The 27,327-nt window shown below is 40.5% G+C and overlaps 1 protein-coding gene across 1 annotated transcript; it reads left to right on the plus strand.

The window, feature by feature from the left end:
* Window positions 1-2,480: 2,480 nt before the first annotated feature.
* HCLS1 (hematopoietic cell-specific Lyn substrate 1) lies at window positions 2,481-26,765 on the plus strand. The gene is made up of 14 exons (XM_010981559.3): window positions 2,481-2,623; window positions 6,049-6,132; window positions 6,700-6,773; window positions 13,040-13,169; window positions 14,911-15,021; window positions 16,867-16,921; window positions 21,712-21,822; window positions 22,476-22,531; window positions 23,091-23,160; window positions 24,270-24,481; window positions 24,885-24,989; window positions 25,520-25,769; window positions 25,909-25,977; window positions 26,176-26,765. The coding sequence occupies exons 2-14, from the start codon at window positions 6,049-6,051 to the stop codon at window positions 26,310-26,312; spliced, it is 1,464 nt and encodes a 487-aa protein (XP_010979861.2). The 5' UTR covers window positions 2,481-2,623; the 3' UTR covers window positions 26,313-26,765.
* The last annotated feature ends 562 nt before the right edge of the window (window positions 26,766-27,327 follow it).

A 27,327-nucleotide genomic window follows, 5' to 3' on the forward strand; every position in this document is an offset into this window, starting at 1 on the left:
CTGTGGTGGCGTGTGAATGTGTGTACCCACCAGTGTGTCCATATGCGTGTTTGCACGCTCAGGGGAGGATGGTGCCTAGAGGAAGTAGGGATGGGGTAGCCAGGAATCGCCCAAGGGTAGGAGCTCTGCATGTGCAGGCTTCCTTCTCATTGGCCAGCATTGGGCTGCTTGTGTCCTCTCTCCTTAGCTGCTAGACCCCAGGGTGATAAAGTGGAGGGAGAAAATTCCATCCTAATACTGAACCCAACAAGCTGGGCTTTTTTTTTTTTAATTGTAGTACAGTCAGTTACAATGTGTCAATTTCTGGTGTACAGCACAGTGTTCCAGTCATGCATATATATACATATATTCATTTTCATTAAAGGTTATTACAAGATACTGAATATAGTTCCCTGGGCTATACAGAAGAAACTTTTAAAATCTATTTTTATATATAGTGGCTAACATTTGCAAATCTCAAACCCCCAAATTTATCCCTTTTCACCCTCCTTTGGTAACCATAAGATTGTTTACTATGTCTGTTTCTGTTTTGTAGATGAGTTCATAGTGTCCTTTTCTTTCTTCTTTTTAAGATTTCACATATGAGTGATATCATATGGTATTTTTCTTTTTCTGGCTTATTTCACTTAGAATGATCTCTCAGTCCATCCATGTTGCTGCAAATGGCATTGTTTTATTCTTTTTATGGCTGAGTAGTATTCTGTTATATAAATATACCACAGCTTCTTTATTCAGTCATCTGTCAATGGACATTTAGGTTGTATCCATGTCTTGGCTATTGTATATAGTGCTACTATGAACATTGGGGTGCATGTCGAGCTGGACCTTAAGGCAGGAGGTTCATGCAGGTTTTTGCCTGGGCCTGGGAGAACTGTTACCTGTTACATATTGAAAATATTAGGCCCCTAGGGACCCCTCTGGGTGGGAGTAGGGGAAGGGAACTCCAATAGGGTATAGCAGGATGGGTATTATGTGTTTATATCAAGTCACTGCTTAAGAAGGGCTAACTCACTTCCTCAAGTTTCAATAAGTGAATTGAACTAAGTCTATCTTGCATTAAAGCCCATGCTTGCTATGTCTCACTGCCTCTCATCAGGAATGAACTTGGAACATTGCTAAGGAGAGATGGGCTTTCTTGTCATCTCGGATTAAATTCTATGATTTCTCTAAAGAACTGTGCCTGGATGATGTGTCACAATATCTGGTCTGATCATTTCTCCTTTTGACACTGGAATAGAATTCAAAATGTTCTAAAAGATATTTTCTTCTTCCACAAAAATTACTCTTCCTTAAAATAATTTTGTTGCTGCCATAATAAATAGGTTATGAAGTAGGAGAAATAATCAGTCTCTCCACTAGGCATAGAATCCTTAGATTTGGAAGTGACTAAAGTCTTAGATTCCTAATGCAGGATTCCCCTCCTCTATATCTTGGACAAATTTCATCCAGTTTCGCTTGAATCCATTGGGAAGCTCACGGCTAAGCAAATCAGGTCAGAACTCTATGTCAATCAAGATTAGGAGAGGCTAGATCAGATAAGGTAACAAACACCCCCATATTCTCAGTAGCTAAAACAGCAATTATTTTTTAGGATTATTTTTTAGTCAAAGACTCCAAGTCCCTCACACAATGGATGGGGCTCTACTTGTGCTGTCATTAGTTGAGGACCCTGTCACCCAGGGACCCACACTGCCAGGGGAACCACTCAGGAGACCCGCAGGTTGCCTTGCTGGGCAGTGGGCTAAAGGGCACAGCAAAGCTTGAAGTCTCTCCACTGGGAAGTGATACATTTCACTTCTTACATTTCATTGGCCGAAACAAGGCCACCTGAGCAAGTCTGACTTCAAGAGGGAGGGGAGGGGCAGCAAATCTTGGTGAACAGTAATATCACAAAGACCTTCCGTCATCTGGTACAACCTAGTTCTTTAAGACTTCTCCCTATTATCTGGAAACAAATCTTTCTGAATTAGCTCAGACTTCTCACTGTCCCCTAAACAATCTCTAAACCTTCCTGCCTCCATGCCTTGCCTTTCCCTGTGAATTACGCCCTTCCATCTTTCAATTAATCAGTGTTTATTTGAACACCTACTATACACAAATGCCAGTGTTAAGTACTATGGGTAATGTATGAGTTTCATTTTAAATCTTACCCTTCAAAATCCACATAAAAAATATTTTTTCCACTAAGCCTCTCTTAATTCCTTCAGTCCATATCAAATTCTCTCAGTTTCTTTACCGTGACAGATGCAACTGCCCACCTCTTTAGGACACAGCTCTGTTGCATAGTGTTCTTTTATGTGCTTTCTGGCTGAATGTTTTGCTTCCCTGACCAGAGAGTAAGAGCAGCATTTTTTTATGACCTCTGGGACCCTCAAAGCCTTGCAAAAGAAGCGGTCCGGAGCATTTAATCCTTTTTTAATTTAAGTCCTAAGCAGAAGGAACTGACTCAAACTTCAGGAAGTTGCTGTGAGGACAGGGTGGCAGGAAATGACAGAAAACCTGAATACGGAACTGAACTGAAGCAGCAGCTCAGTTTCTTGCTCTGAGGTGGCAGCAGCCAGAGAGGAGCTGAGTGTCTACGTGAGGAGCTGGGAGCTGAGAGTGAACGCTTGCACTGTTAAAGGTGGGTACTCTGAGCCATGAAAAAGTTGTGGGGCACAGAAAAAGAGCTGAAGTGAGAGAAACCTACCTGGCTCTCAGTCCTTGCTGAGAGGTAAAGTCACTGCCAGTAGGCTTTTAACCTTTTATGGCCAGAAGGCCTGGGCATGAGTGGTTGTAGATAATGAGCATCTAGAGATGGAAATGAGGAGGCTTGAGCCCAGGGAACACAATTCAACAGCCATCCAGGACCCCTGGTTTCTGCTGACAGTCTACAACCCTCTCTAAGGCCCGTTGCTCCTAAGTACTGAGTTGGGAGGGGGACCACCGGAGATGAAGACCGTCTGTACCCTGGGAGAGCTTATGGTCTGGCAGAGAGACAAAGCCCACAGGAGACACTGTAGCAGATCAGGAAGTGGTAATTGCTAATGTACAACAGTGCTGAGGACCAAGTGCTAAATGAAGGTTTGACTAGGGCAGGTTTCTGTGATTTTAGGATCACAGAATCCCAGATTGTCAGAAATGAAGGGGGCTTGATGGATTAGTGAGGTTAACCTCTTCATTTATTTTCCACTGGGGAAAACAATATTCAGGGATGTTCAATGATTTACCAAATTATTTAATATTCATAAATTGCCTAGCCTGGTACCTGGCAAATAAGAACATATTCTCTCTCTGTTGACCCCCTTACCCATGCTCCCACAAGGGCTTAGTAACAGAGCTGGGGGACCTTCTGATTCCCAGTCTGTGTACTTTACTGAGGCAGCCTTAAGATAAGGCCCTCGATTGTGCCTGATATCCTGGGCACCAGGCCTCACTGAGTTACTCTCCGGTCTCCCACCTCTAGAAAGCACTTCTTGGCTTCCCTGTTTTGGCCAGTGGCTCAAGGATGCTAATTGTCCCTATGTCAGAAACCCTTCCCTTTGTTTCAAAAATACATGAGGATGGGAGGCTTATGGGAGAATTAGGCTGAACTGCAAGGAAGAGGACAGGACCATCAGTCCTCACTGCTTCCTTATTACGAATATTTCAGAAACCTCTCTTTTCCAGTTTTCTGCATGAAGCCTTTTTTTGCAAAGGAGCCCAGGAGCCAGGACCATAAGTCTTATCTATGTGCCCCCACCCATTACTGTTGCCCCACAGGGGAAGGCAGAGCTGCACTTGGCAGGGATTCATCCCACAGTCCAGCTGACTCGGTCAATCTCAATCAATACTTCTCCGTGTCCTTTTTGCATCTTGTTAACCAGTCTACCCCCAAATTTCCCTTGAACTGGTTTCCAACAGGGTTTTCAAAGAGCTGGAGAAGGAGGGAGTTTTCAAGTAGGAAGGAAAATCGGAAAATCTGAGCTCCTGGCTAGAGAGAACAGAGGGTCCTTTAAAAGGCAGTGAAGAGCATGGAGAAGGAGACTGAGCAGGGATGGGTGGGCAGGGTGCTGCCAGCTAGTAAGTGGTATCAGGGTCAAGAGGTCACCATCAGAGAAGATGAGTACTGCCTGTTGTTTCCTCGTCACACCACAAGCCAGGATTTCCAAGATGTAGAGCACCTGTGCATCATCTCCTGCAGGCATGGCCAGGCCAGCAGAAACACTGGGGAAGCCCAGGTGGAAACAAGTTGGCACCCACTTCAACTGGTTTTTTTTGTCTAACCTTTTTTTATCATTTTTTATTGATTTATAATCATTTTACAATGTTGTGTCAAATTCCAGTGTAGAACACAATTTTTCAGTTATACATGAACATATATATATTCATTGTCACTTTTTTTTTCTCTGTGAGCTACCGTAAGATCTTGCATATATTTCCCTGTGCTATACAGTATAATCTTGTTTATCTATTCTACAATTTTGAAATCCCAGTCTATCCCTTCCCACCCCCTGCCCCCTTGGCAACCACAGGTTTGTATTCTATGTCTATGAGTCTATTTCTGTTTTGTATTTATGCTTTGTTTGTTTGTTTTTTAGATTCCACATATGAGTGATCTCATATGGTATTTTTCATTCTCTTTCTGGCTTACTTCACTTAGAATGACATTCTCCAGGAGCATCCATGTTGCTGCAAATGGTGTTATGTTGTCAGTTTTTATGGCTGAATAGTATTCCATTGTATAAATGTACCACATCTTCTTTATCCAGTCATCTGTTGATGGACATTTAGGCTGTTTCCATGTCTTAATAATTCTTTTTTTTTTTTTAACATTTTTTATTGATTTATAATCATTTTACAATGTTGTGTCAAATTCCAGTGTTCAGCACAATTTTTCAGTCATTCATGGACATATACACACTCATTGTCACATTTTTTTCTCTGTGAGTTATCATAACATTTTGTGTATATTTCCCTGTGCTATACAGTGTAGTCTATTCTACAATTTTGAAATCCCAGTCTATCCCTTCCCACCCTCCACCCCCCTGGTAACCACAAGTCTGTATTCTCTGTCTGTGAGTCTATTTCTGTCCTTTATTTACGCTTTGTTTTTGTTTGTTTGTTTGTTTTTGTTTTTGTTTTTTAGATTCCACATATGAGCGATCTCATATGGTATTTTTCTTTCTCTTTCTGGCTTACTTCACTTAGAATGACATTCTCTAGGAGCATCCATGTTGCTGCAAATGGCATTATGTTGTCGGTTTTTATGGCTGAGTAGTATTCCATTGTATAAATATACCACATCTTCTTTATCCAGTCACCTGTTGATGGACATTTAGGCTGTTTCCATGTCTTAATAATTCTTAATGCTCAAAATAAGTGACTTATTACATGCTCTTTTTTGAACCAGTAATCTTCAGAAATATAATGAAGCTGTTTTAAACAACTGAAGAAGAAATGACTTATTCTCAGCAAATAATGCATCCCCATGCATTGTTCAGTGTAGGAATTTCAGCTGAGTGCCCCTACTGACATGTGCAGCTGTGCAGTGGCCAGTCTTGGAGTGGGGATTGGAAAAATCCTCAGTAGAATTAATCAGGTTGTGGGGAGGAGTAGGGGCTCACTGCATAAAGAGCTGGACCAATATATATTTTGACAGCTGTGAAGTCGTATGTAGATACCTGGGTGAAAGGATGCTACAGTTCCAAGGGTGTTCTAGCATCCCTCGTTGACGATCATATCAAGCCACTGCCTGGCTGGCCTCTTGACAAAAGTGAAGATCCCAGCAGTTTTGACACCCAGGTTATTTAGTGTTACCTGCACCCATGATGACTTCTCTCTCTCCAGACTCAGGTGAGCTCAGGCCACATAAGTTTGTCTTAAGTAAATCCTCACCACCACCCCCCCACACACCCTCTAACTGAGCCAAAGTGCTTTCCTAAAACTTCCATCTGCTTTGCCTTAGGTTCTATGTTCTTCTAAGAAAAAATGACAAGAAACATGGGGCTGCTCCATCACTGACTTTGCATTCTTGTTGCCTCCTCTTGATTTTTTAACCTAATCATTCCCATTTTCTGTCACCCTCAGATGTGGAAGTCTGTAGTAGGGCATGATGTATCTGTTTCCGTGGAGACCCAGGGTGATGACTGGGACACAGACCCTGACTTTGTGGTGAGTTTGGAAATAGCTTTTCTTGGGCAATGAAGGACAGTGGGGAGGCATGTGGGCCACTCTGTAACATTTGAGGGCACTTAAAAAAAGTCTGGGGCTGAGATAGCCTTCATTGTGGGACTGACTGGCAGGAAAGTTGGCTGTCAGGAGTGCAGCATGCATGATAGCCTGTGTTGAGGATGGAAAGAGACAGGTACAGAGGAGTTTGACATTGTGATTGACAGGCTACGTCAGGCTATGCTGAAGGAGCAGGTTAGCTGGGTCTCCTTCAGTCTATGAGCCTGGATTTGAGCTGGACATTTATAATTTGGGGGGACTGAGAAGTTGTAGAAGACCTCAAGAAGAAGATTTGAGAGATGCAGAGTAGGAATGGTGGTTTCAGAGCTCACCAGTTTAATTTCAGCATGGGGTCTAGGTGGGGTGAACACAGAGAGGAGTCAGAGTAAAGACCCTGACTGAGGGAAGCAGCTGATGTGGAGGCCAAGGGGGCATGTGTGTCAGCTGGGTGACCACTCCCAGCCTGGCACATCTCTTGCATCACTTATAGCTGAGTGCTGTCTGTTGTAGAATGACATCTCTGAGAAGGAGCAACGGTGGGGAGCCAAGACCATCGAGGGCTCTGGACGTGCAGAGCACATCAAGTAGGTGCCAAAAGGACTGGGAGGAGGGAGAGAGGTATGGGAAGAGCCCAAGGAAAACTTGGAGACTCAGGAGAAGGTGACAGGGGAAGGAGAGAGAAATCCATGTGTGTGTGTCTTTGTTTCTACTTCAGTCTGTCCCTGTGTGTCCTATGTGTGTCACTGTGTATTGTTTCATGTCCCTCCTCTTATCCCCCCAACCCTGTTACTGTCTTTATTTCTCACCACTCTGCCATTTCCCCAAGTGGGTCTATTATTTTAAGTGTCTCTCCTCCTTCAGTAAGGCAGGAGGAGTTCAGAGAGGGAAGTGCTGCACTTGTATCATTTATTATTTATCCATCTACTCACAGAAATACAAATGTGTATCTGGACTGCAGGGTGACTTCAGATGGGCCAAGGAGGACCCAGTAAAATGTCAAAGTAAAGAGCTCAGAATAAATCCTGTAAAAAAGAGCACAATATGTCAGGCCCCATAACTGGCCTAAATGACTTTTAAAATAAAAGTTTGATTTTGACTACTTGACAGAAGTGGGAAGCCATGAATGCTAACACGAAGAAATATAACACTTGGAAAACTTGTTGACTAAAACTATTTAAGCAATGGTACTTAGAAGTCTTAAAGTTCATAACCAAATATTTAACCCGGAAAAAAAAAATGCAAAACAAAAAAAACCCTCAGATACCACAAGAGAGAAGGAAGTTGCTCACAGACAAACCCAGGCGGTCTCTGTGGGATGTACTGTGTATCAGGATTGAGAGATTCCCTCTTCTTTCCATGGATTATTCAGAATCATCTAATCAAGGCTGTTTACTCTGGAGAGTGTCAGAATGTCCAATAGGAGTAGCAAGGTAGACAAAATGAACAGTATAACAGGAGCAAAATTAAAAAGTAAAAATCAACAGTCACACACAAATTGACAAAATTGATAATTTTTAGTTCCATTTTAACTTCCCTCCTCACTAACACCAATTTTTCACCTCATTTTCTTCTAGATTTTAGGTGTTAGTGGATGATCACATTGCACAAGCAACACACTATGAAAACTTGGCACATATTTGTACAATTTGATAATATTCAGTACTATGTGTTGTTGTTTAATCAGACATAAATGGTTTGTCTCAAGTGACTGTAATAAATATTATTTGTAAACAACCAAGCAATTCTGGAAGCAGTTGGAGAGTGAAAAAATGGGATAGGGTTGTGCAGGAAGCTTCTTTGATGCTCCTCTGTAGCTCATCCATCCTACCTAAGTTAAGACCCATTTCCCTTCTCTGAGTAAAGGCCGCTCAGCCCTAGTGTCCTGAGAACTGTTAAGATAAGGTGCAAACTCTCCTTGCACCTCTCCCCTTCCAGTGTCTGTCTCATGCAGAGCAGGAGTAGAACATTTTAAGGAAGACTCCTAAATCCCTGCCATGATCTTACAGAAAGAGCTTGAGTTTGGATATTTAGATTCAAATCACAGGTCTACAATTAGCAGCAGTGTGTATTAGACATATAACCTCTCTGCATCTCACTTATTTATCAAATGGGAATAATAAAACCTACCCTGCAGATGTATGGTTAGAATTCAAAGGACTAACATATACCGAGAGCAGTATTTAGCACCTCTCAGCAGCTCAATAATGTTATTCCTCTTTCCTGTTAATGTAGATGATTTGAATCAGCTTTTCTTCTAAAAGCCTAACATGAACATGTGAACAGATGACAATCTTCCTTCTTCCTAAATGACATTTACCTGGACTGTTGTGTTGCACAACCTAGTGTACATATTACTCCAACTTGACCCCTGGGGTTGTAAAATGTGGTGACCCTGGATCTGAATCTGATAGAATAAAGTGGAGACATTACACAAAAAAACCCACTCCCTCCCTTTCACCCAGGCTACTGAGGTGTAAAAGCCTGGTCTCTGTTAGTAACTAGCTGCGTGATCTTGGACAGGTCACTTTCCTCCCTGGTTCCCAGTCTTCCCATTGGGATCAAAAAGACTTCTAGAAGACCTTCCTGACATAAGTCTTTACTATTCTGCGATTCTTTCTGGCTAGTGTGGATGAAGACAATCTTTCAGGTCAGATGGGAATCACCAAAGTCCTGGGAAAGAAGGGGGAAGTTGGAGAGCAGAACAGTAGCTGAGCTCAGATGACTGAAAGCAGGAAAAGGAAGTGATTGTGTTTCTCATTAATCTCACTACCATCCCCCACACCACGATCTTTCTTTTTTAGGTCTGCCTGAAACATATTTAGTTTGGGGAGTGGTTTGGTAATTCAGTGACTGGTTGAAAGGATTCTGTCCATCCCTCATCTATTGTAGAGAGGAGTCCTGGGCCAGGCAGCTCCAAGCAGCCTAGTGTTTCTTCGGGACTGCCTGGTTTTCAAGGGCTGTTGCCCTTTTCTCCATCTTCTTCTCACCACTCTTACTCGTGCTCATGTGCCTCTTTACAGTCAAGACCCCACCCCCAGACCTGGCCGGATGTAAACACTGATCTGCTCCTTGTCACTACAGATTAGTTTTGCCTGTCCTAGAATTTCATATACATGGAATAATATAGAATGTAGTCCTTTGTGTCTGTCCTCTTTCACTCGGCGTGGTAGTTTTGAGATCTGTTCATGGTCTTGTGTGTATCAGTCTTTTGCTCCTTCTTATTGTCAGGTAGTATCTCATTGTACAGATAAACTACAGTTTGGTTTATTACTCTCTTAACGAACATTTGGGTTGTTGACAATTTGGGGCTATTACAAATAAAGCTATCATGAACATTTGGGTCCAAATCTTTTCATTAACGTACATTTTTATTTCTCTTGGGAAAAACCTAAGAGTAGTAGAATTCCCAAGTCATATAAGTGTTATAACCTTTTAAGAACCTGCTAAACTGTTTTCTGAAAGGAATTTACCATTTTTCTTTCCTACCAATAATGTTTGGGTTTCAATTGCTCCACGTCTTTGTCTACACTTGGTATTGTTACTCTTTTTAATTTTAACCATTCTTCTGAGTGTGTGGTGGTTTTAATTTGTATTTTCTGCTGACTAATTTTATTGAACATCTTTTTATATGCCATTCATGTATCTTCATATATCTTAATTTTGAAGTGTCTATTCAACTCTTTTCTCACTTTTAAAGTGAGTGGTTTGTATTCTTATTGGGTTTTAAGAACTCAATATATATATTGAGTTTTTATATTTTCTGGATACAAGTCTTTTGAGAGATATTTATTTTACAAATATTTTCTTCCAGAGCATAACTTGGCTTTATTTTATTAATGGCATCTTTTGGAAACCAGAAGATATTAATTATAATGAAGTCTACTTTATCAAAATTTTTGTGGTTAGTGTTGTATATGTCTAAGAAAATTTTACCTATTTCAAAATTGTGAAGTTTTTTTCCTATGTTTTACTCTAAAGGTTTATAGTTTCAACATTTATATTTAAGTCTATGATCTATTTCAGATTAGCTTTTGTGTAGAGTATGAGGCACAGACTAAGCTTCATTTTTTTGCATATGGATATTTCATTATTCCAACACCATTAAAAGCCTATTCTTTCCCCATTGACTGACCTCACATCTTTGACCATATACTTGTGGGTCTATTTCTAGACTATTTGATTAACTTACATGTCTGCTCTGACCCATACCATACTGCACTTCAACTTTGCTCTCCATTTGAAAAAAAAATTTATTTTTACTCTTCTAAGACTTTACATTTGCAAATACATTTTAGAATTAGCTAGTCAATCTCTATAAAAATGCCCATTGGTATTTTATTGGGGTGGATTGAATTTATAGATCATTTTGGAGAGAACTGATATCTTAATGATCTTGAGTTTTCCAATCCATGAATATGGGTTATCTCTCCATTTATTTAGGTCTTCTTTAATTTTTTCAGAAATGTTTTTCTGTGTTCAGCTCTTGCACATATTTTGTTAAATTGATGCTAAAATATCTCGTGTTATTTCATGTAATGGTAAGTGGTATTTATTTTTAACTTTAAATTTCCAAATGTCTGTGGCTAGCATGTAGAAATAAAATTAATTTTGAAAGTGATGTTGTCTCCTAGGACCTTGCCAAATGTAATTAATAGTTCCAATAGTACATTTTTGTAGATTCTTTAGGATTTTCTACATCTACAATCATTTCGTCTGTGAATAAACTCTTACAGTCTGAGTCGCTCACCTTTGCACTTGTACTTTTGTGATAAAAAAAAATCCGTTCCTTCTCTCAGTTCATCTTTAAGGTCCTGGATTTCACTTGGTTTCTATAAACTGTATTGCTTTATCAATTCTAAGTTATTTTAAAACTTAAAATAGGCATCTGAGAGTTAATGTGTCAAAACTTTCTTAGGACTGCCAATTAGGGCATTGAATTATGATTTTTTGTTTTCCTCTCTATATCTTCCACCTGATCACTGTTGTCATACATGAATTACCTTTGTGTCCTCAGAGCCTAATAGTACCTCATACTCAAAAGTTTAATTAATATTTATTTAATAAAGGAATAATATAACTAACACATATTTAGAGTGGCTTCAGCTATATTCCAAATAATTGGATAAGAAGTTGGTCTTTGTTGGCCCCAACATTTTTATTCATATTATATTATCTACTGGCATGATTTTCTGACTAGCCTTGCTGTCATCTATTAAGTGGCTATTCCTGAATCTCATTTTCTTATCCCTTTCAAAAACTTGTTTCAACTATAAAATATTTATCACCCAGGTAACTGTCATTGGATTTATTAAAACTTTACAGATTTTTCCCATTTGAAAGTAACATTTAGCCCCATCTTCTTTATTCTTCATCTGAATACTTTGATTGGGATATACTGGTCATTTACTTGTTCTTGGAACCAGTAAATTTTTGACACAGACAGATCTAAAGGGTCAGTGTAGTCAAACTAGCAACACGGAGTCTCTGCCCTCACTGCTGCCAGAGGGTTTAGAGCAGGCACAGGAACAGAGGGTTCTTCCAGCTCTTAGCTTCATTTCATCTGGTTCAAAGCCAGCTTTCTAAAATTAACTTTAACTAAAGCTGAGTAGGCTTTTTAAAAAGACCTTTGTTGGGCTCCTACTAGAAGGCCACCAGATGGATCTATTCGTCCATGAAAGAGGGGAATTTCTGCTGTGAGATGGACATTCTAGCTATAACCAATATATCTTGTTTTCCTGAGCTAGTGAAGTCTCAGTGATACCACTATCTCAGTTCCCTAAACCTCCATCTCTTGCTGCCAGAAGCCAGATTTTTTTTTTTTTTTGGTAGGATTTTCTTGCCCAGGTATTTCTAAGAATTCCCGGCAGTCCTTGTATGTGCCCAGTATCAGTCCTGATTGTCATTACTGGTGCTAGTGTTGGTGCTGAGCTGTCACTTCATACCTTCAGGACAAACAGATATGCTCCCTACCCGTGTGGTAAAGGTGAAAGTGAAGTAAGAAGGGAAATGCCCCTTTCTGGTATTACATTTTCTTAAGGATAGAGGTTTCCCAAATCAAGTTTACTTGGGCCTTAAAGTGTTTCAACAATTAGCGATGAGAGTGAATTTTATTAGTGAGTTTTTTTTAGTTTTATTAGTTCTCTCAGGAATTATCAGATTTAGGGGTAGGGTAAAGGGCATTCATTTTTGACAAGAAAATACACAAAATACTTAATGTACAGACAAATTTTCCAATGCTACATTTTTCACAATCATCATTTTTAATGATTTCCTAGTGTGCCACTGAAAGGTAATATTGCAATTTACTTAACTATTACCCAATTTTCTGCCATATAAATTATTTCTTATTTCTTGCTATTAAATACAGTAGTTCATGTATATCATTAGCCATTAAGCTTTGCCATATTTAAAGTTATTTTCTTGGGGCAGACTTATAGGACAAGCGTGTGTGGGTAAACAGTATATGAATATCTTTGTGCTTCTTGAGGTAGAGTACTTACTTGCTAGACAGCAAATCCATTCAGAGAGAAAAACAACTTTTCAGTTACTAGAATATAGATATCACTGTCCTCTAATATTTAAGAACATGAAAAATAGGACTAAATTGCAGAAGGTTATTTACTGAGCAAAATAATAGACTAGAAGAAATGCAGTTATCTTATGGAGAGTTTATATCAGGTTCTATATGCAGACCACACGGACCCCTTACTCCCAGACCCAGCACTGGTATACCTTGGGTGCGGAGGTTATTACTAAAAATAAACAGAACACATTTCAATATTTCTATTTTTCTGGGAAGGAGGCTTGACTTCCCTGTGCCAGTGAGTCTCTGTGGTGTGGTTATTTCCAGCATCCACCAACTGAGGAACAAAGTGTCAGAGGAACATGATATTCTCAAGAAAAAGGAGATGGAATCAGGGCCCAAAGCATCCCATGGCTACGGAGGTCGGTTTGGGGTGGAAAGGGACCGCATGGACAAGGTGAGTTGCAAGGGGGATATTTGCTTAAAATAAAAAGAGTCATTTGTTGGTTTTGTGGTTTAAAACCTGTTCAAAAGTGAAATATTCATTTGGGTTTTAAAATAGAATGTCCACATATTATTTGTATCATTTTTTCCTTGATTACAACACATAAGATATAGATGGGGGAAAATGGGAGCCAAAACTTTAGAAGGACTGGCCTATTGTAGGTCCCGCCACATTGTAACTCCTAGACTAAGGAGACAGGGAGCACAAGTAGAGAAGGGAAAAATATGTTTTAAAATCATTTACTGCTCCTAAATATATGCATATTGTCTATGTTGTAAATTCTCTTATTGTTTTCTTCACTGTATATTTAGTGTTCTTTTTGTACCTATTTTATATAAAGCTTATGTGATTTGCACATAAGTATGAAAAATATTGATGTGAATTTATCCACCAGATACCCTCAAATATGAATATTATTTTAACTTACTCCATTAGAAACTATAAAAGTATGATAAAAGATGCTTGCATATTGAATCAGATTTTCCACTGACTTTCCTAACCTCAGAGATAAATATCTATTTCTACAAGAAAAAATGTTTAATTTCCGAGGAGAAAGAAATTTCAGTGAAAGCCTTTAGTTCACCCTCAAGAACTAAAGTTTTGTTTTGTTTTATCATTGTGTATAGTGTGGTGCAGGCATTGTATTCTCCCGCAGAATTCCTAGGAAAAAGTGAAAAAGATAAGCAGTCATTCATTCTCTTCTTTTTTAACTTTTGTTTTTAATGGGGGTACTGGGGATTGAACCCAGGACCTCATGCATGGTAAGCACATGCCCTACCATGGAGCTACACCCTCTCCCCCAACCCTTAGTCATTCATTCTTGAATTTAGCAAGCAACATTGACCTACACAGACCCCAAAATACTGCAAAATGACTTCCCAGGAGCTCATATAGGGCAGTGCCTCACCTCAACATCTGTACTGATATTTATCCCAACATAGAATTGGAAATACAGGAGGAAAAAGAAACTTTCTGATTTCTTCTTAGTTGAGAGCCTACAAGGTATCATTATTTGATTCAAAGTATTATTCAATTCCAAGATTATTAAAGTATCCATATCTAAATATTGAGTCATACCTTTGAAAACTAAGTAGAAAATAGTAGATGGAGGAAAAAGTGGAGGGGAATAGAAAAGAATTAAGTAATATTCCATCTGAGAATACTCACAGTATTGTCCGCCAACCCCCTTCAGCATAAAGAGTCAGTCACTCTTAATCAGGGCTCAGGTAGCACTTCTGAACTTTGATGGTCATACAGGAGCAAAGATCAGAACAAGAGCACCTGGCTCTGTGAGTGAAATACTCAGTCCCGGCTATGGCATCTACATCTGGTCCCTCCACAATAACTACCCTCATTTCCATTTTGATGCACAAAGCCTTTTTGTTTCTGGTTTAAACACTGATCTGTCTACTTAGTCTCTATCCTTCTGGTTCTCAACCCATCCTATGGGAGTTTCCAAAATGATGGGTTCCTAGTGGTATTAAAGAAGAATCAGGATGGGCAAGGCTTCAGAAATAATCACATTGCCCTCCCATCACACATTCCTTGGCACTACTGTCAGAGGTTAGCAATCTGACCCATAATGGAATTTCTTGTATTCTCACATCTCATCCTTCTCTTCATCAATTTTTTTGTGTGTGTGTGTGTGTGGTCATTTTATCTCCTTACTCATTCTGACCTTGATTTTTCTCAGAGTGCTTTGGGCCATGAATACGTTGCTGAGGTAGAGAAGCACTCTTCTCAGACTGATGCTGCCAGAGGCTTTGGGGGCAAATACGGAGTTGAGAAGGACAGAGCAGACAAGGTAAGTGACAACTCTGTCCCTGCACCACCCAATTCAGATCAAGTGGGACTTACCAACCCTCACCCTTGAATGTGGGTCTATGCTTCTCCTGTGGAAAGACCAGGCAGGCAGTGGACTTGAGGAGGGTCCATCACGAGGAAAGCTCCTACACCTCCCTCAGCAAGTTCCTTGGTGCCAGGATTGGAGGCCATGTGTTGAACTGAAAGGTGTTAATTTAAATAAGACAAAGATTCTCAAACTCTGTTTGAAAAAAGAATCCCTAAGCCATTGGTTTTATCATACCTGTATGCATGAAGAGAGTAAGGGAAATTCTAAAACTCCTCCTTTGGTCAAACATCAAAACCTTATAAATATTTATGCCTTTCAGGAAAACAGAGATGTCAGCTTAATTATTATTCCAATGGCAGTAAATAATCAAGTAAAACAACTAACTGAGGTTACAACATTTTTAGAAGGTGGAGGTTACTTTTCACAGGATTTAGCCCCAACTCCCTGAAGTCCAGGTGTTTTCTACTCCTTTGTCAAAAAAGTATCTTAAAGAGAGAGAGGAAAAAAGGACAGCATGATTACGGATGATACAGTGGTCAGGAGAGTACCACTGATAACTCATTGATGATCTCATTTTTACACCTTAGGAGATCGGATTCTCTGAGCTCTTTTTTTTTTTTTTTTTTTTTTTTTTAATGGTACAGAGTAGTGTCTCTTCCCCTGCAGCTGCACACAGAAAGGACATCTCCTTCACAGCTAGCTGAGATTTTTTTTTTCACCTGTAGTCATTAATAAGTGGGCCTGAATCCTAAAAGTTAAGTGTTAGAGTGTTATTTGCATTGTAAGGGAATTTTAAAAAAAACAGAAAAATTCAAAACATACTGTGAGAGAAAGGAAAAACACAGAGTAATTTTTAAAAGCAGTAATGGAATATGGAACATGTAATGTTCTCTAATCAGGATGAAATTTCCCTTCCATCTTGGTCCCCCTCCTGCCTTTGTCCAGTCTTTCATTGTTTTCTTTCATCTCCTGCCTCACCAGGGACAAACTGAATCACCTTAACAATCAGTGTGTCATGTAAATCAAGAAACAGTATATACTAATAGCTCTTAAGATGCAAAATCTAGACTTGCTTAGAGACTCATACTTACTCAGCTAGATGGGGGCACAGTTATGTGGTAGTTAGGTATTGTCCAATGTAGCCAGTCCTGAAGCAGCTAGGATCCAGACTTGCCTGGTTGCTTCTCATCCCATTGAAACCCACATCTCTGGGTTTCCACTGCTGTGTGGAAAAAGAGGAGAAGCACAGTATAATCGATTCAGTACAGCATGATAGCTCTCACAGGTGCATAGTGCTTTATGGTTCACAAGGCATTTTCCTAGCACTTATTTCATTCTAGTTTTGTGAGAATTAGGAAGAAAAGCATTAATTTACTGGTGACCCACACCATAAATATCTTGCCACATTTAGTCCTCACAATGTCCCAGATTAAGTGGAATCATCTCTCCCATTTCAGAGGTGAGGTTAATAGGGCAGGTATACCTATTTTCAATCCATATTTGAGGAGCCTGAGGCTCAGTAACATTAAAGGACCTACCTAACATTGTACAACTATAGATAGGGAAGGTGGCGCTGGGGTTTGGATCCAGAGCTGTCTGTGCCCAGAGCCCATGTTCACTGCTCTGGCGTATTCTGCCTCTATAACAGCCTCTCAGTGTACTGCTGTTTCTGTATTAAACTCCGTTCTCAGCTCTGAGCCCCTGTAACTAACCACTGGGCTAAGTGTAAGGGTAAGTGAGGGAGGGGAAAAACGGCCAGCTCTGACTCTAACCAATTCTCTCTCCTTGTCCCTGTAGTCAGCAGTTGGCTTTGATTACAAAGGAGAAGTGGAGAAACACACATCTCAGAAAGGCAAGGACCCTGCACTTCAGCCTTAGCAACGTGACTGACCAGACTGCTCAGACTTCAACTCCAGCAGCTGTCATCCACTCCCTTTAGTTCCATTACCCTGTTGACCACTATTTTATTTCTTTTTATCTTCTTTTCTCTTTGTTTTGTTTTGTTTTTGGTGTTTTTTTTGTATACATATTTTTATTGAAGTACAGTCAGTTTACAATGTGGTGTTGATTTCTGGACAGCACAATGCTTCAGTCATACATGAACATACAGATATTCATTTTCATATTCTTTTCCACCATAAGTTACTACAAGATATTGACTATAGTCCCCTATGCTATACAGTATGAACTTGTTTATCTATTTTATATATATATATTAGTTAGTGTCTGTTATTTCTCTTTAAATCCAAGCATATACTTGTTTCTTTCTCTTTTGTCATTTTCTATGAGACTGGTCAAGTTTTCTTTAGTCCCCTTTCCCCTCTAATGGATTGAAAATAAGGTATTATCCTCCTTTATGTTAGGAAGTTATCCCTAGGTTTTAATATTCCTCTTTGACTTAAATTTAAAATCAATCACTAGCTCTTCCTAATACAGCAAAAATGTAGAATAACTTAATTATATTCCTTCTACATCATAGAGTCTTTGTACCAATTTGTTGTCCAGTATATTGGTTCCACGTGTTTGTTTTTAAACCTCACAAAAATTAATCATTCTGATTATGAGGTGAATGCTTATTTAAATTGACCGACATATTTACCAACTTCCTAGCTCATCATTGTTTACTGTATTTCATTGTTTCCTCCTTGAATCTTCTATTTCCTTCTTGCTAAAGTACATCCTTTGGTAATTATTTCAGTGAGAGTCTATGAAAGAATTCCCAGGCTTTGTCTAAAAAAAATATTTTGCTCCAGTCTTCATTGTTATTTTCCCATCATCGTGTTGAAGATACTGTTCCATCATCTCTGGCGTTTGTCTTGGGTTAGTCTGATCATTATTCCTTTGTAGGTAACATGTCTTGTCTCTCCGTTTTTTTTTTTTTCATGAAAAGTTTTCTTTTTGTCCTGATATTCTGAAATATCATCAGGCTATGTCTGGGTGTTGGATTTGTTTTTATTATTCTACCTGAGACTTATTTCTCCTCTTCAACCTGAGAAATAACTTTCAATGTGGGAAGTTATCAGGCATTTTTTCTTTGGCTACTGCCTCTCCTCTCTCTTCTTTTATTCTTTCTTTTGAAACTCAAGTTAGACATGTATTTGAACTTTTCATTCTCTTCTCAATCTCTCTCTTTTAAAGAGACTTTATATTTGTAGAGCAGTTTTAGGTTTGTAAGAAAGTTGAGAGGAAGGTACAGAGATTTCCCATACACTACTGCCCCTCTACATGTATAGCCTCCCCCACTATCAACATCATTGACCATAAGGATACTCTTTTTTTATTTAAATCTTTTTTTTTTTTTTAACCAAGGACAATTCTACACTGACACATCAAAATCACCTGAAGTCCATAGTTTACTTTAGGGTTCACTCTTGGTGTTGTACGTTCTTGGGGTTTGAACAAAAGTATAGGGACATATATCCATCATTATGTCATACAAAGTATTTTCAGTGCCCTAAAAATCCTCTTGCATGTTCATTTTCCCTACCCCTTAGCAACCACTGATTTTTTTCGTCTTGATAGTTTATATGTTTGGAATCATATACCACATAAGTTTTCCAGACTGGCTTCTTTCACTTAGTAATATGCATTTAAGTTTACTCCATATCTTTTCAAAGCTCGATAGCTAACTTCTTTTTAGTGCAAAATATTATTCATCTGGGTACACCACAATTTATTTATCCATTCACCTACTAAAGTACATCTTGGTTGCTTCCAAGTTTTGGTAACTATGAATAAAGCTGCTATAAACATCTGTGGCAAGTTTGTGTGTGGACATACATTTTCAACTCCTTTGGGTAAATACCAGGGAGTACAATTGTTGGATTCTACAGTAAGAGTATATTAAGTTTTATAAGAAGTTGCCAAACTGTCTTCCAAAGTGGCTGTACCATTTTGCATTCTCATTAACAATGTATGAAAGTTTCTGTTGTTCCACATCCTCACAAGTGCTTGGCGATGTGAGTGTTCTGGATTTTGGCCATTCTAATTGGTGTGTAGTGGCATCCTGTTTTAATTTGTATTTCGCTGATGATACATGATGTAGAGCATCTTTTTATACACTTATTAGCCATATATGTATCTTCCAGTAAGATGTTTGTAAAGATATTTGGCCCATTTTTACCAAATTTGTGGACAGAAAATTGTTCATAGTATCATTTTATTATCCTTTTAATTTCATTGGCTTCTGTAGTGATGCAGCCTCTTTCACTTCTGATATTAGTAATTCATGTTCTCTCTCTTTTTCTTAGTTAGCCCGACTAGAGGTTTATCTATTTTATTGATTTTTTTCAAAGAATAAGCTTTAGGTTTCCTTGATTTTTCTCTATTCACTTCTTGTTTTTAATTTCATTGATTTTTTTTTTTTTTTTTGCTCTAATTCTTCTGCTGACTTTGGATTTAATTTACTCTTCTTTTTTCTAGTTTCCTAAGGTGGGAACTTAAATGATTGATTTTAGATCTTTTTTTCTTTTCTAATAGATGCATTCAATGCTATAAATTTCTGCCTAAGCACTGCTTTCACTGCATCCTAGAACTTTTGATAAGTTACATTCTTGATGTCTCTTAATCTTTCTTCTCTATTTCTCTCTCTTTATCTCCCTGTATTGCATTCTGGGTAATTCCCTTGGATCTTTGTTAAGTTCTCTAATTCTCCCTTCAGCTATATTTAATTACCATTTAAGCTGTCCACTAAAAATTTTTAACTTTCTTTCAGATATTTTCACTTGTACAAGTTCCCTTTGATTTTATGGCAAATCTGCTGGTTCTTTTTCCATAATGCCTTGTTGCTTTCATTTTTTCCCTTTCTTTAAACTCTTTAATTACTTTAAGAATATTTATTTCATAATTTCTTTCACATTATTATATTATTTGCAGTTCTTGGGGCTGCCAATTCTTCTGTTTGATTATTCTTTTTTCCCTCATGGTTATTTATTTCTTTGATGGTTTGAAACTTTTGTTAACAAACTTATTTCAGTGAAAGGAAAGGGATGTTTGTTTTATGGGAGTTTTATATGCCCTGGGTTGAGAAAGTTTCCTATCAGAGAAATTCTGCCTCAGAATTCTGGCTGAATTCTCAGAAATTTCTGGCTGAGTTCTCAGAAATTTCTGGCTGAGTTCTAGGGGATCTTGATAGTAACAGACCATTTTTTTTCTCTGAGGTTTTTGTTTTCCATTATGAGTTCAATTTCTTAAATAGATATAGGTCTACCCGGTCTTTCAATTTTTTCTGAAGCCAGTTATTTTTCAATGTTATCTATGTTTTCAAATTTATTGGCTTAGATTCATTTATAGTATTCCCTTATTTTCATTTTAACCTCTGTAAGATCTACAGTGATATTGTGATCAAAGAATATGATATTTCATATTTCAATTTTTTGAAATGTTTTGAGACTTTTTGAATGACAGGTATATGGTCTATCTTGGTAAATGTTCTATTTACATAGAAAAATGTGTATTGTGCAGTTTTGGGGTGCAGTATTCTGTAAATGTCAGTTAGGTCTTGTTGATAATGTTGTTTGGGTTTTCTATAATGTTAGATTATTTTTGTCCAAATTTTCTATTAATGAGAGAAGAGTGTTAAAATTTTCAACTATGAACATAGATTTGTCTGTTTTCCTTTCTGCTTTGCTTCATAAGTACGAATTCTGTTAATAGGTTTCTACCAGCATATACAATCCTGATGAATGATGAGTTGTCCTCTATCATTGTGTTATGTCTCTCCTGCCTCTTATAATGCATTTTGTCTTGAGGTCCACTTTGTCTCATATTCATGCCGTCTTTCTGATGCTTACTTTTTCTGTGGTATAAATGTTCCTAGATCAGTATTCAATTAATTTCTTAGCTTAGAATTCCTGTATAATATAAGTATTATGAAATTGGAGTTTTGTATTCCACACACTTGGGTGTAGGCGTGGAGTTACCAAGCCTCAAAGGTAAAATTTCCTTCTCCACATGCTGAACAAACTGCAATTCTCCTCAGCATTTCCCTGGATAAATGAGTAGAACTTTACACGAGTGGGCAGAGTCTCAATTCCTGCTCCTCTTATCACTGTGTTATGTCTATTCTTGTATAGAAAGTAGAACCCCAGACTCTAGAATCCTAATCCTTAGGCAGTAATTTGGAACTTAAAATGGCTTGGGTTTTCTGTGTCAGCTCATAATTACCATTGTATCTACTATTTTGATTCATCTGTTTCTGGAGCCAGGAACTTTTTTCTTCTTTTCTTTTGAGATTCACTGTTTTTTTTTTTTTTAAAAAGATTGTTGTACTTTAGCTGACATTGCTAAGTGTTTATTTGGGAGTAAGGAAAGGCACACGTTTCATATGCATCTGTCTTTTTCCCCCTGGAAGTCTCTTCTTACACTCTCTATACTTTCTCCTTCCTTGAAGAAGGGAGAAAATTGAAATGATCTTCTCATCTTGGAATGGAAGTAAAGGAGGAGAGGAAAAGAGTGAACAATGTTGAATTAAAGCTTGCAAAAGGTGGCTTGGTACACCATTTCTCTTTTATTCACCCATGCTCGAGCCCTGCTCTCTTCCCGGGTCCCTATCAGCCTGCACCCATCCCCCTGACTCCTCTCTTCCACAGCACTTCCCGGTGGGCTGACAGTGGGCTCTCATGACTGCTCCTTCCAACACAGATTACTCTCGCGGCTTTGGTGGCCGATACGGGATAGAGAAGGATAAACGAGACAAGGCCGCTCTGGGATATGACTACAAGGGAGAGACAGAAAAACATGAATCCCAGAGAGGTGAGTTGGGGTTGGAGGGGAGGGAGGTCACAGAGTGCATAGGGCCTTCCTTCTGCCTTCCTGAAAGCTGACACGGAGGACCCAGAATACAGAGGGGCAGATGTGCAGTGGAAGTGGTGGGATGAAGAGTAAGTGTACATATTTGGGGGGTAGTTCGGGGGAGACTAACAGGGGTAGAAGGGCAAACAGCAAGATTGGGACCAGGACAGAGGAAGGAGACCGAAGAGAAGGGCTCATTGGAAACAGGATGAAGATGGACCGGCACGAGAGTGATTTGCCTGTGAGTCTTAGAGGCCCCGCTGCTTCACGGAGAGAGGTCCCCTTCTTCCCTGGGACACAATGGGATAGCTGGGGTGCAGGCTCTCCTTAGTTTTTCCTGTTCCTCCCTTTATATTTTCCCCTTTTCTGTCATTTCTTTCTTTTTATTTTCCTCTTCCCATCTTTCTCCCCTCCATTCCCTCCCACCTGTTTTTCTCCCCCTGTTTTCTATCTCCTCCCCATCCATGCCTCTCTCTGTCCTCTGATTCCCACACAGCCTGTCGATCTGTTTTCCTTATTCATGTCTTCTGGTCTTTCTTCCCACTTCTCCCTCTTCCTACACATTTCCAGCATTTTAACTCCTCTTATAACTCTCAGATCTTTCCATCCTGCAGATTATGCCAAGGGCTTTGGTGGTCAGTATGGAATCCAGAAGGACCGAGTGGATAAGGTAAACCGGTGGATAAGGTAAACCAGGACACCAGTGTCTTGAGAAGAGTTCCCTGAAGTGCATGGAGAAGAGTGAGGGGCCAAGCTGGGGAAAGGATGGGAAAAGCTAGATGCCCTGCTCTGTTCTCCTGGAGAGTGGTGGGAAGCAGAGAGAGACAGAGACAGATAAACTCCAGGGAAGGATGATTGAAATTTCATTGATTGCTTGGCATTGCTTAACTCAGTCTATAATCTCTTCCCACTCCATTCACTGTCTTCCCTTACACCTCTTCATGCTCCGGCCAGAGGCCCTGCTGCATTCCCAGCAACTGGTTTTAGAGATGTGAGATTCCAGGAACACTGTGCTTTTAAAAAGGGGAGCTGATCCCACCAGTTTCAAACTTCTTTACCTCTCTCTCTGCCACAAAACAACAATATTTGAATACTCTATCCAACTGATGAGCATCAGATGGTTAGGGAGTTCTCCTGGAGTGGCTCCAATCCCCAGTACTGCCTTCTGGCTCATTAGTACTCCCTCCCCTGTCCCCCCACCCCCACTACATATACTCTTCTACCTGCAGAGTGCTGTTGGCTTCAATGAAATGGAGGCCCCAACCACAGCTTATAAGAAGACAACACCCACAGAGGCTGGTGAGTCTTAAGTCCCCGTCTCTCTGCTCCTCAACCTCCTCTCCCTTCTCATTCTTTCTTCTTCCTAGACTACCTTTTCCGTGCCTTTAACTACTAGATTAGCTGACGTAGACTTGACATCTACCCTCATATTCCCAGATTCTCTCTCCCAGAAAACTCAGGTTAAGTGGATAGAGAGAGTGACATTGGGGAAGAAACTGAGCAGAGTACACAGGAAAGGTGGGAGGGAGGGAGCCAATTAGGAAGAATACATGGGGAAAGGTGCTTTCCGTGGGGGATGGAGGGTGGAGTTCAGTGGCCAGAGGGCATAAAGATTTAAGAAATGTGGACAGGGAAGGATGCAGGTTAAAGGACCAAGCTTTATGACTTAGAAAAGACAAGAGTCTGAGATCACATGGCCTGGCTGTATGAAAATCTAGGCTTCAGGATATGATATCACTTATAGGTGGAATCTAAAAAAATTAAAAAAAAAATAAGGACACAAATGAACAACTTATTATTTATAACTTAGATGACTGATTTCTTGAATATGTGTAAGCATATTTGACTGTCCTTTATGATTGGATCACCACATTCTATTGATTCTAATTTTGGCTTTATTCCTTTGATGCCTATGTAAGTTTAAAAAGCTAAAGCTCTAGAAACAATGATCTGTATGTATATGTAAACTAAAAAAAAAGTGCAGTATATGCAATATAATGTATATGTGTAGTCAAACTGTAATAATTCTTTTTGTGGGGGGCAGGGAGGTAATTAGGTTTTTTAGTTTATTTTTTTAGAAGGAGGTACTGGGGATTGAACCCAGGACCTCATGCATGCTAGGCTTGTGCTCTACCACTTGAGATATGCCCTCCCCCCAAACTGTAATAATTCTACCAAATAAAACTAAAAAAGGGGAAAAAAAAAAAGGAAAATCTAGGCTTCAGGGCTGCATCATCCTTCTATTATCCCCTTGTTCCTTCATCGATACCTCTTTGCCTCCCTTTCCATGAGCTCCCTCTCTGTCTGCCCTTCTCCTGGATATTTAGCTGACTCATCTTCTTCTTTCAAGCACCACTCCCCCACCTCCAACCCAAGACAACCCTGGTTTTCCTTGCCTGTGTCTGCAGCTTCTAGTGGTGCCCGGGGGCTGAAGGCAAAATTTGAGTCCATGGCTGAGGAAAAGAGGAAGCAGGAGGAAGAAGAGAAGGCACGGCAGATGGCCAGGCAGCAACAGGAGAGAAAGGCCCTGGTAAAGACAAGCCACATGGCTCAGCAGCCCGTGGCCACTTCGGAGGAGCCGGTGGCACCAGCCCCATTGCCCAAGAAAATCTCCTCAGATGTAAGTGCTTGGCCTTCTGGGATCCACATCCAGGATTCCTTGCCCAGACAGGAGCCTAAGGTGTGCAAATCCTTAGTAGAAAATAAGGCACAGGCCTCCCCAGTGTTAGGCAGAGTTTACAGCTGCTGCTGCAGGAAGATTTCAGTCTTACTATATAACTGAGCCTCATGTATGAGAATGTTAGGTGAAAAAAAAACAAGATTTACAGAGTAAAACAGAAGCTAGGTCACCAGCCAGTGCAGCCAATTACTGTTGCAAGAACAAGAGGAAGGAGCTGTCATCTCAGGTTGGAGCCTGTCATGAGGGATGATTGATTTGAATTGACAGACATAGGAGGGGTGTCCCAGGTCAGCACGAGGAAGAAGTCTGCTTGCTCACTGGGGACATACTTCATTCTCCGCAGGCCTGGCCTCCAGCAGGGAGTTGTCCATCGTCAGAGCCTGAGCCCGTGAGAACCAGTAGGGAACACCCAGTGCCTGCCCTGCCTTCGAGGCAGCACCCCCCAGAGGTAAGCAGAGCCCCCAAAGGTTCTCAGCCCCTACCCCATCTCCTCATGTCGTAGTAGGTGGGCAGTAGAGGGTGATCACCCATCCTGGTTTGTCTGGGACTATCCTGGTCTTAGTGTTGGAATTCTTACATTCTGAGAAGTCACCCAGTCCAAGGCAGACTAAAACAGTTAGTCATCCGAGCTGTGGTGTTCCAAAGAAGGTTTTTTTTGGCTTTTGCTTCAGTGTTTTCCTGGTCTTCCAAGGAATCTGACTTGCTTCCCACTTCCCTCTCCTCATACCTTTTACACTACTCTTCTATCATCTCTTGGTAGGTATTTTGAGCGGGTGGGTGTAGGAGGAGGTTGAAGAATGAAGATGGATGAAAGACTGACTGTGTTCCCTAGGAGAGGCCGTTAGAAGGAGGCAAGGATGGAAAGTAGAAGTGGTGGCTTGGTGACAGGTAGCGTCTTAGCCGTCCTCCAGTGGGAGGTTTTGGAGAGGCAGCTCCTGGTGAATGGAAATCACCATGTTTCACACTGTCTCTTCTCAGGACAATGAGAAGCCCCCAGCTCTGCCCCCCAGGACTCCAGAAGTCTTCCAGCTGGAAGAAGAGCCAGTGTATGAAGAGGCACCTGAGCCCGAGCCCGAGCCCGAACCTGAGCCCGAGCCCGAGCCTGAGCCTGAGAATGACTATGAAGATGTTGGGGAGATGGACAAATGTGAGCAGAATGATGAATCAGAGGGGGACTATGAGGCTGTGATCGAGCCTGAGGATCCTTCATTCTCCTCCACTCTGGCTGGTGAGTGGTGGGGCAGCTCCTGAATTTGGTCAAGTCTAGGGGAGAGGAAGAGGAAGAAGAATGCCCTGTTACATGGAGGGACCTGTCTATTTTCCTTCTCCATGTTGCTGAAACCATGTTCATATTTCTCATTATGCAGGATCATCAGGCTGCCCGGCTGGGGCTGGGGCTGGGATCTCAGCTGTGGCCCTGTATGATTACCAAGGAGGTAGGTTGGGAGTGGCCTGAGGGTTCTGGTGCCTGGAGGCTCTTGGTACATGAGAGGGGGATGGACTCCAGGGAGTCAGAGTGGGACCCAGTCTTGGCATCAAGAACAAGCCTATTTGCCTCTCTGAGGTTTAAAGTGGGCACAGGAGTGGAGGGGTTCCTGTCAACCATCCTAATATCCTGTCAATTTTATCCCCAGACGGAAGTGATGAGATTTCCTTTGATCCAGATGACATCATCACTGACATTGAGATGGTGGATGAGGGCTGGTGGCGGGGACGTTGCCACGGCCACTTTGGACTCTTCCCTGCAAATTATGTCAAGCTCCTCCAGTAACTGTCCCCTTCTGTCTTCTGCACTGTGACTTTCCATGTCCAAAGTGGCTCTGCCTCCACCCCTTCTCCATCCCTGCTGCAAGTGTCTAACAGGATGTCATGAGTTGCCTGAAGTTCTAGACAGACTTCCCTCTCCCTCTCCATTAGGGTGTGGGGCAGAGACAGTATGAGGAAAAGGGTCTCCATCCCCTCAGTGTCCTCTCTACCTTGGATGAATTCAGGAATGTTTATACTGTGGTCCTGCCTTCTTCCCCATGACTGCCACCTCAAACCCCCCAAGCTTTTCCTTCCTTTGCAGACTCTGAGCTTCCTGGGTTGCTTATCTGGGAAGGTATATCTATATTGCTTGACTTGCCTGGTTGTGCTATTTGTTCAATTTCCTTCTCTGCAGAGATATCTCTGAATCTTCTCTCTGCTCAGTCCTCAATTGGAAATAAAGTAGGATCATGACTCACCTCTATTCTGAGATAATTAATACTTTTTATGCAGCCCTCAATAGCCCTAACTCCCATGGTTCCAATTCTCCTTCCCTCTTTCAGGCATATCCAGAAAACTCCCTCCAACCACTGCCCATCACTCTGCACCCTGGATGTCAAGAGCTGTGCCTTTTCCTTAGACATTATACCCAGTCCAAAACAGATAGCCATGAGGAATGGCAGTTAGATAGGGGAACAGGGGGCCAGGAAGTGTCCACAGACCATTCACCTTCTATTGGTTTCAGCAGTTGTCAGAGGCCAGCCACCTTCTCCCTGGGAGTAATGACTACACTCTTTTAGGACATGATGATTCTTGAGGCAGAAGCATAAATTATGGGAAAAGAACAAGGAAAAGATTTGACCAACAGAAAAAGACTAAAGCTAAGGGAATACAGGTTCCAACAAGGTGTTAAAAGGACTTCGAGTCAGAGACAGTGGCCTCTATTAGAGAAAGTCCAAGTTTCCTTGTAGTTGGATGACTGAAATAGATGGTGAGGAAAGAAGGTAGGTTGAGGAAGCTCATGAAATTTCTGTGTGGTT

This window comes from Camelus dromedarius, chromosome 2 (assembly GCF_036321535.1).
Source record: "Camelus dromedarius isolate mCamDro1 chromosome 2, mCamDro1.pat, whole genome shotgun sequence".
Taxonomy (NCBI): domain Eukaryota; kingdom Metazoa; phylum Chordata; class Mammalia; order Artiodactyla; family Camelidae; genus Camelus; species Camelus dromedarius.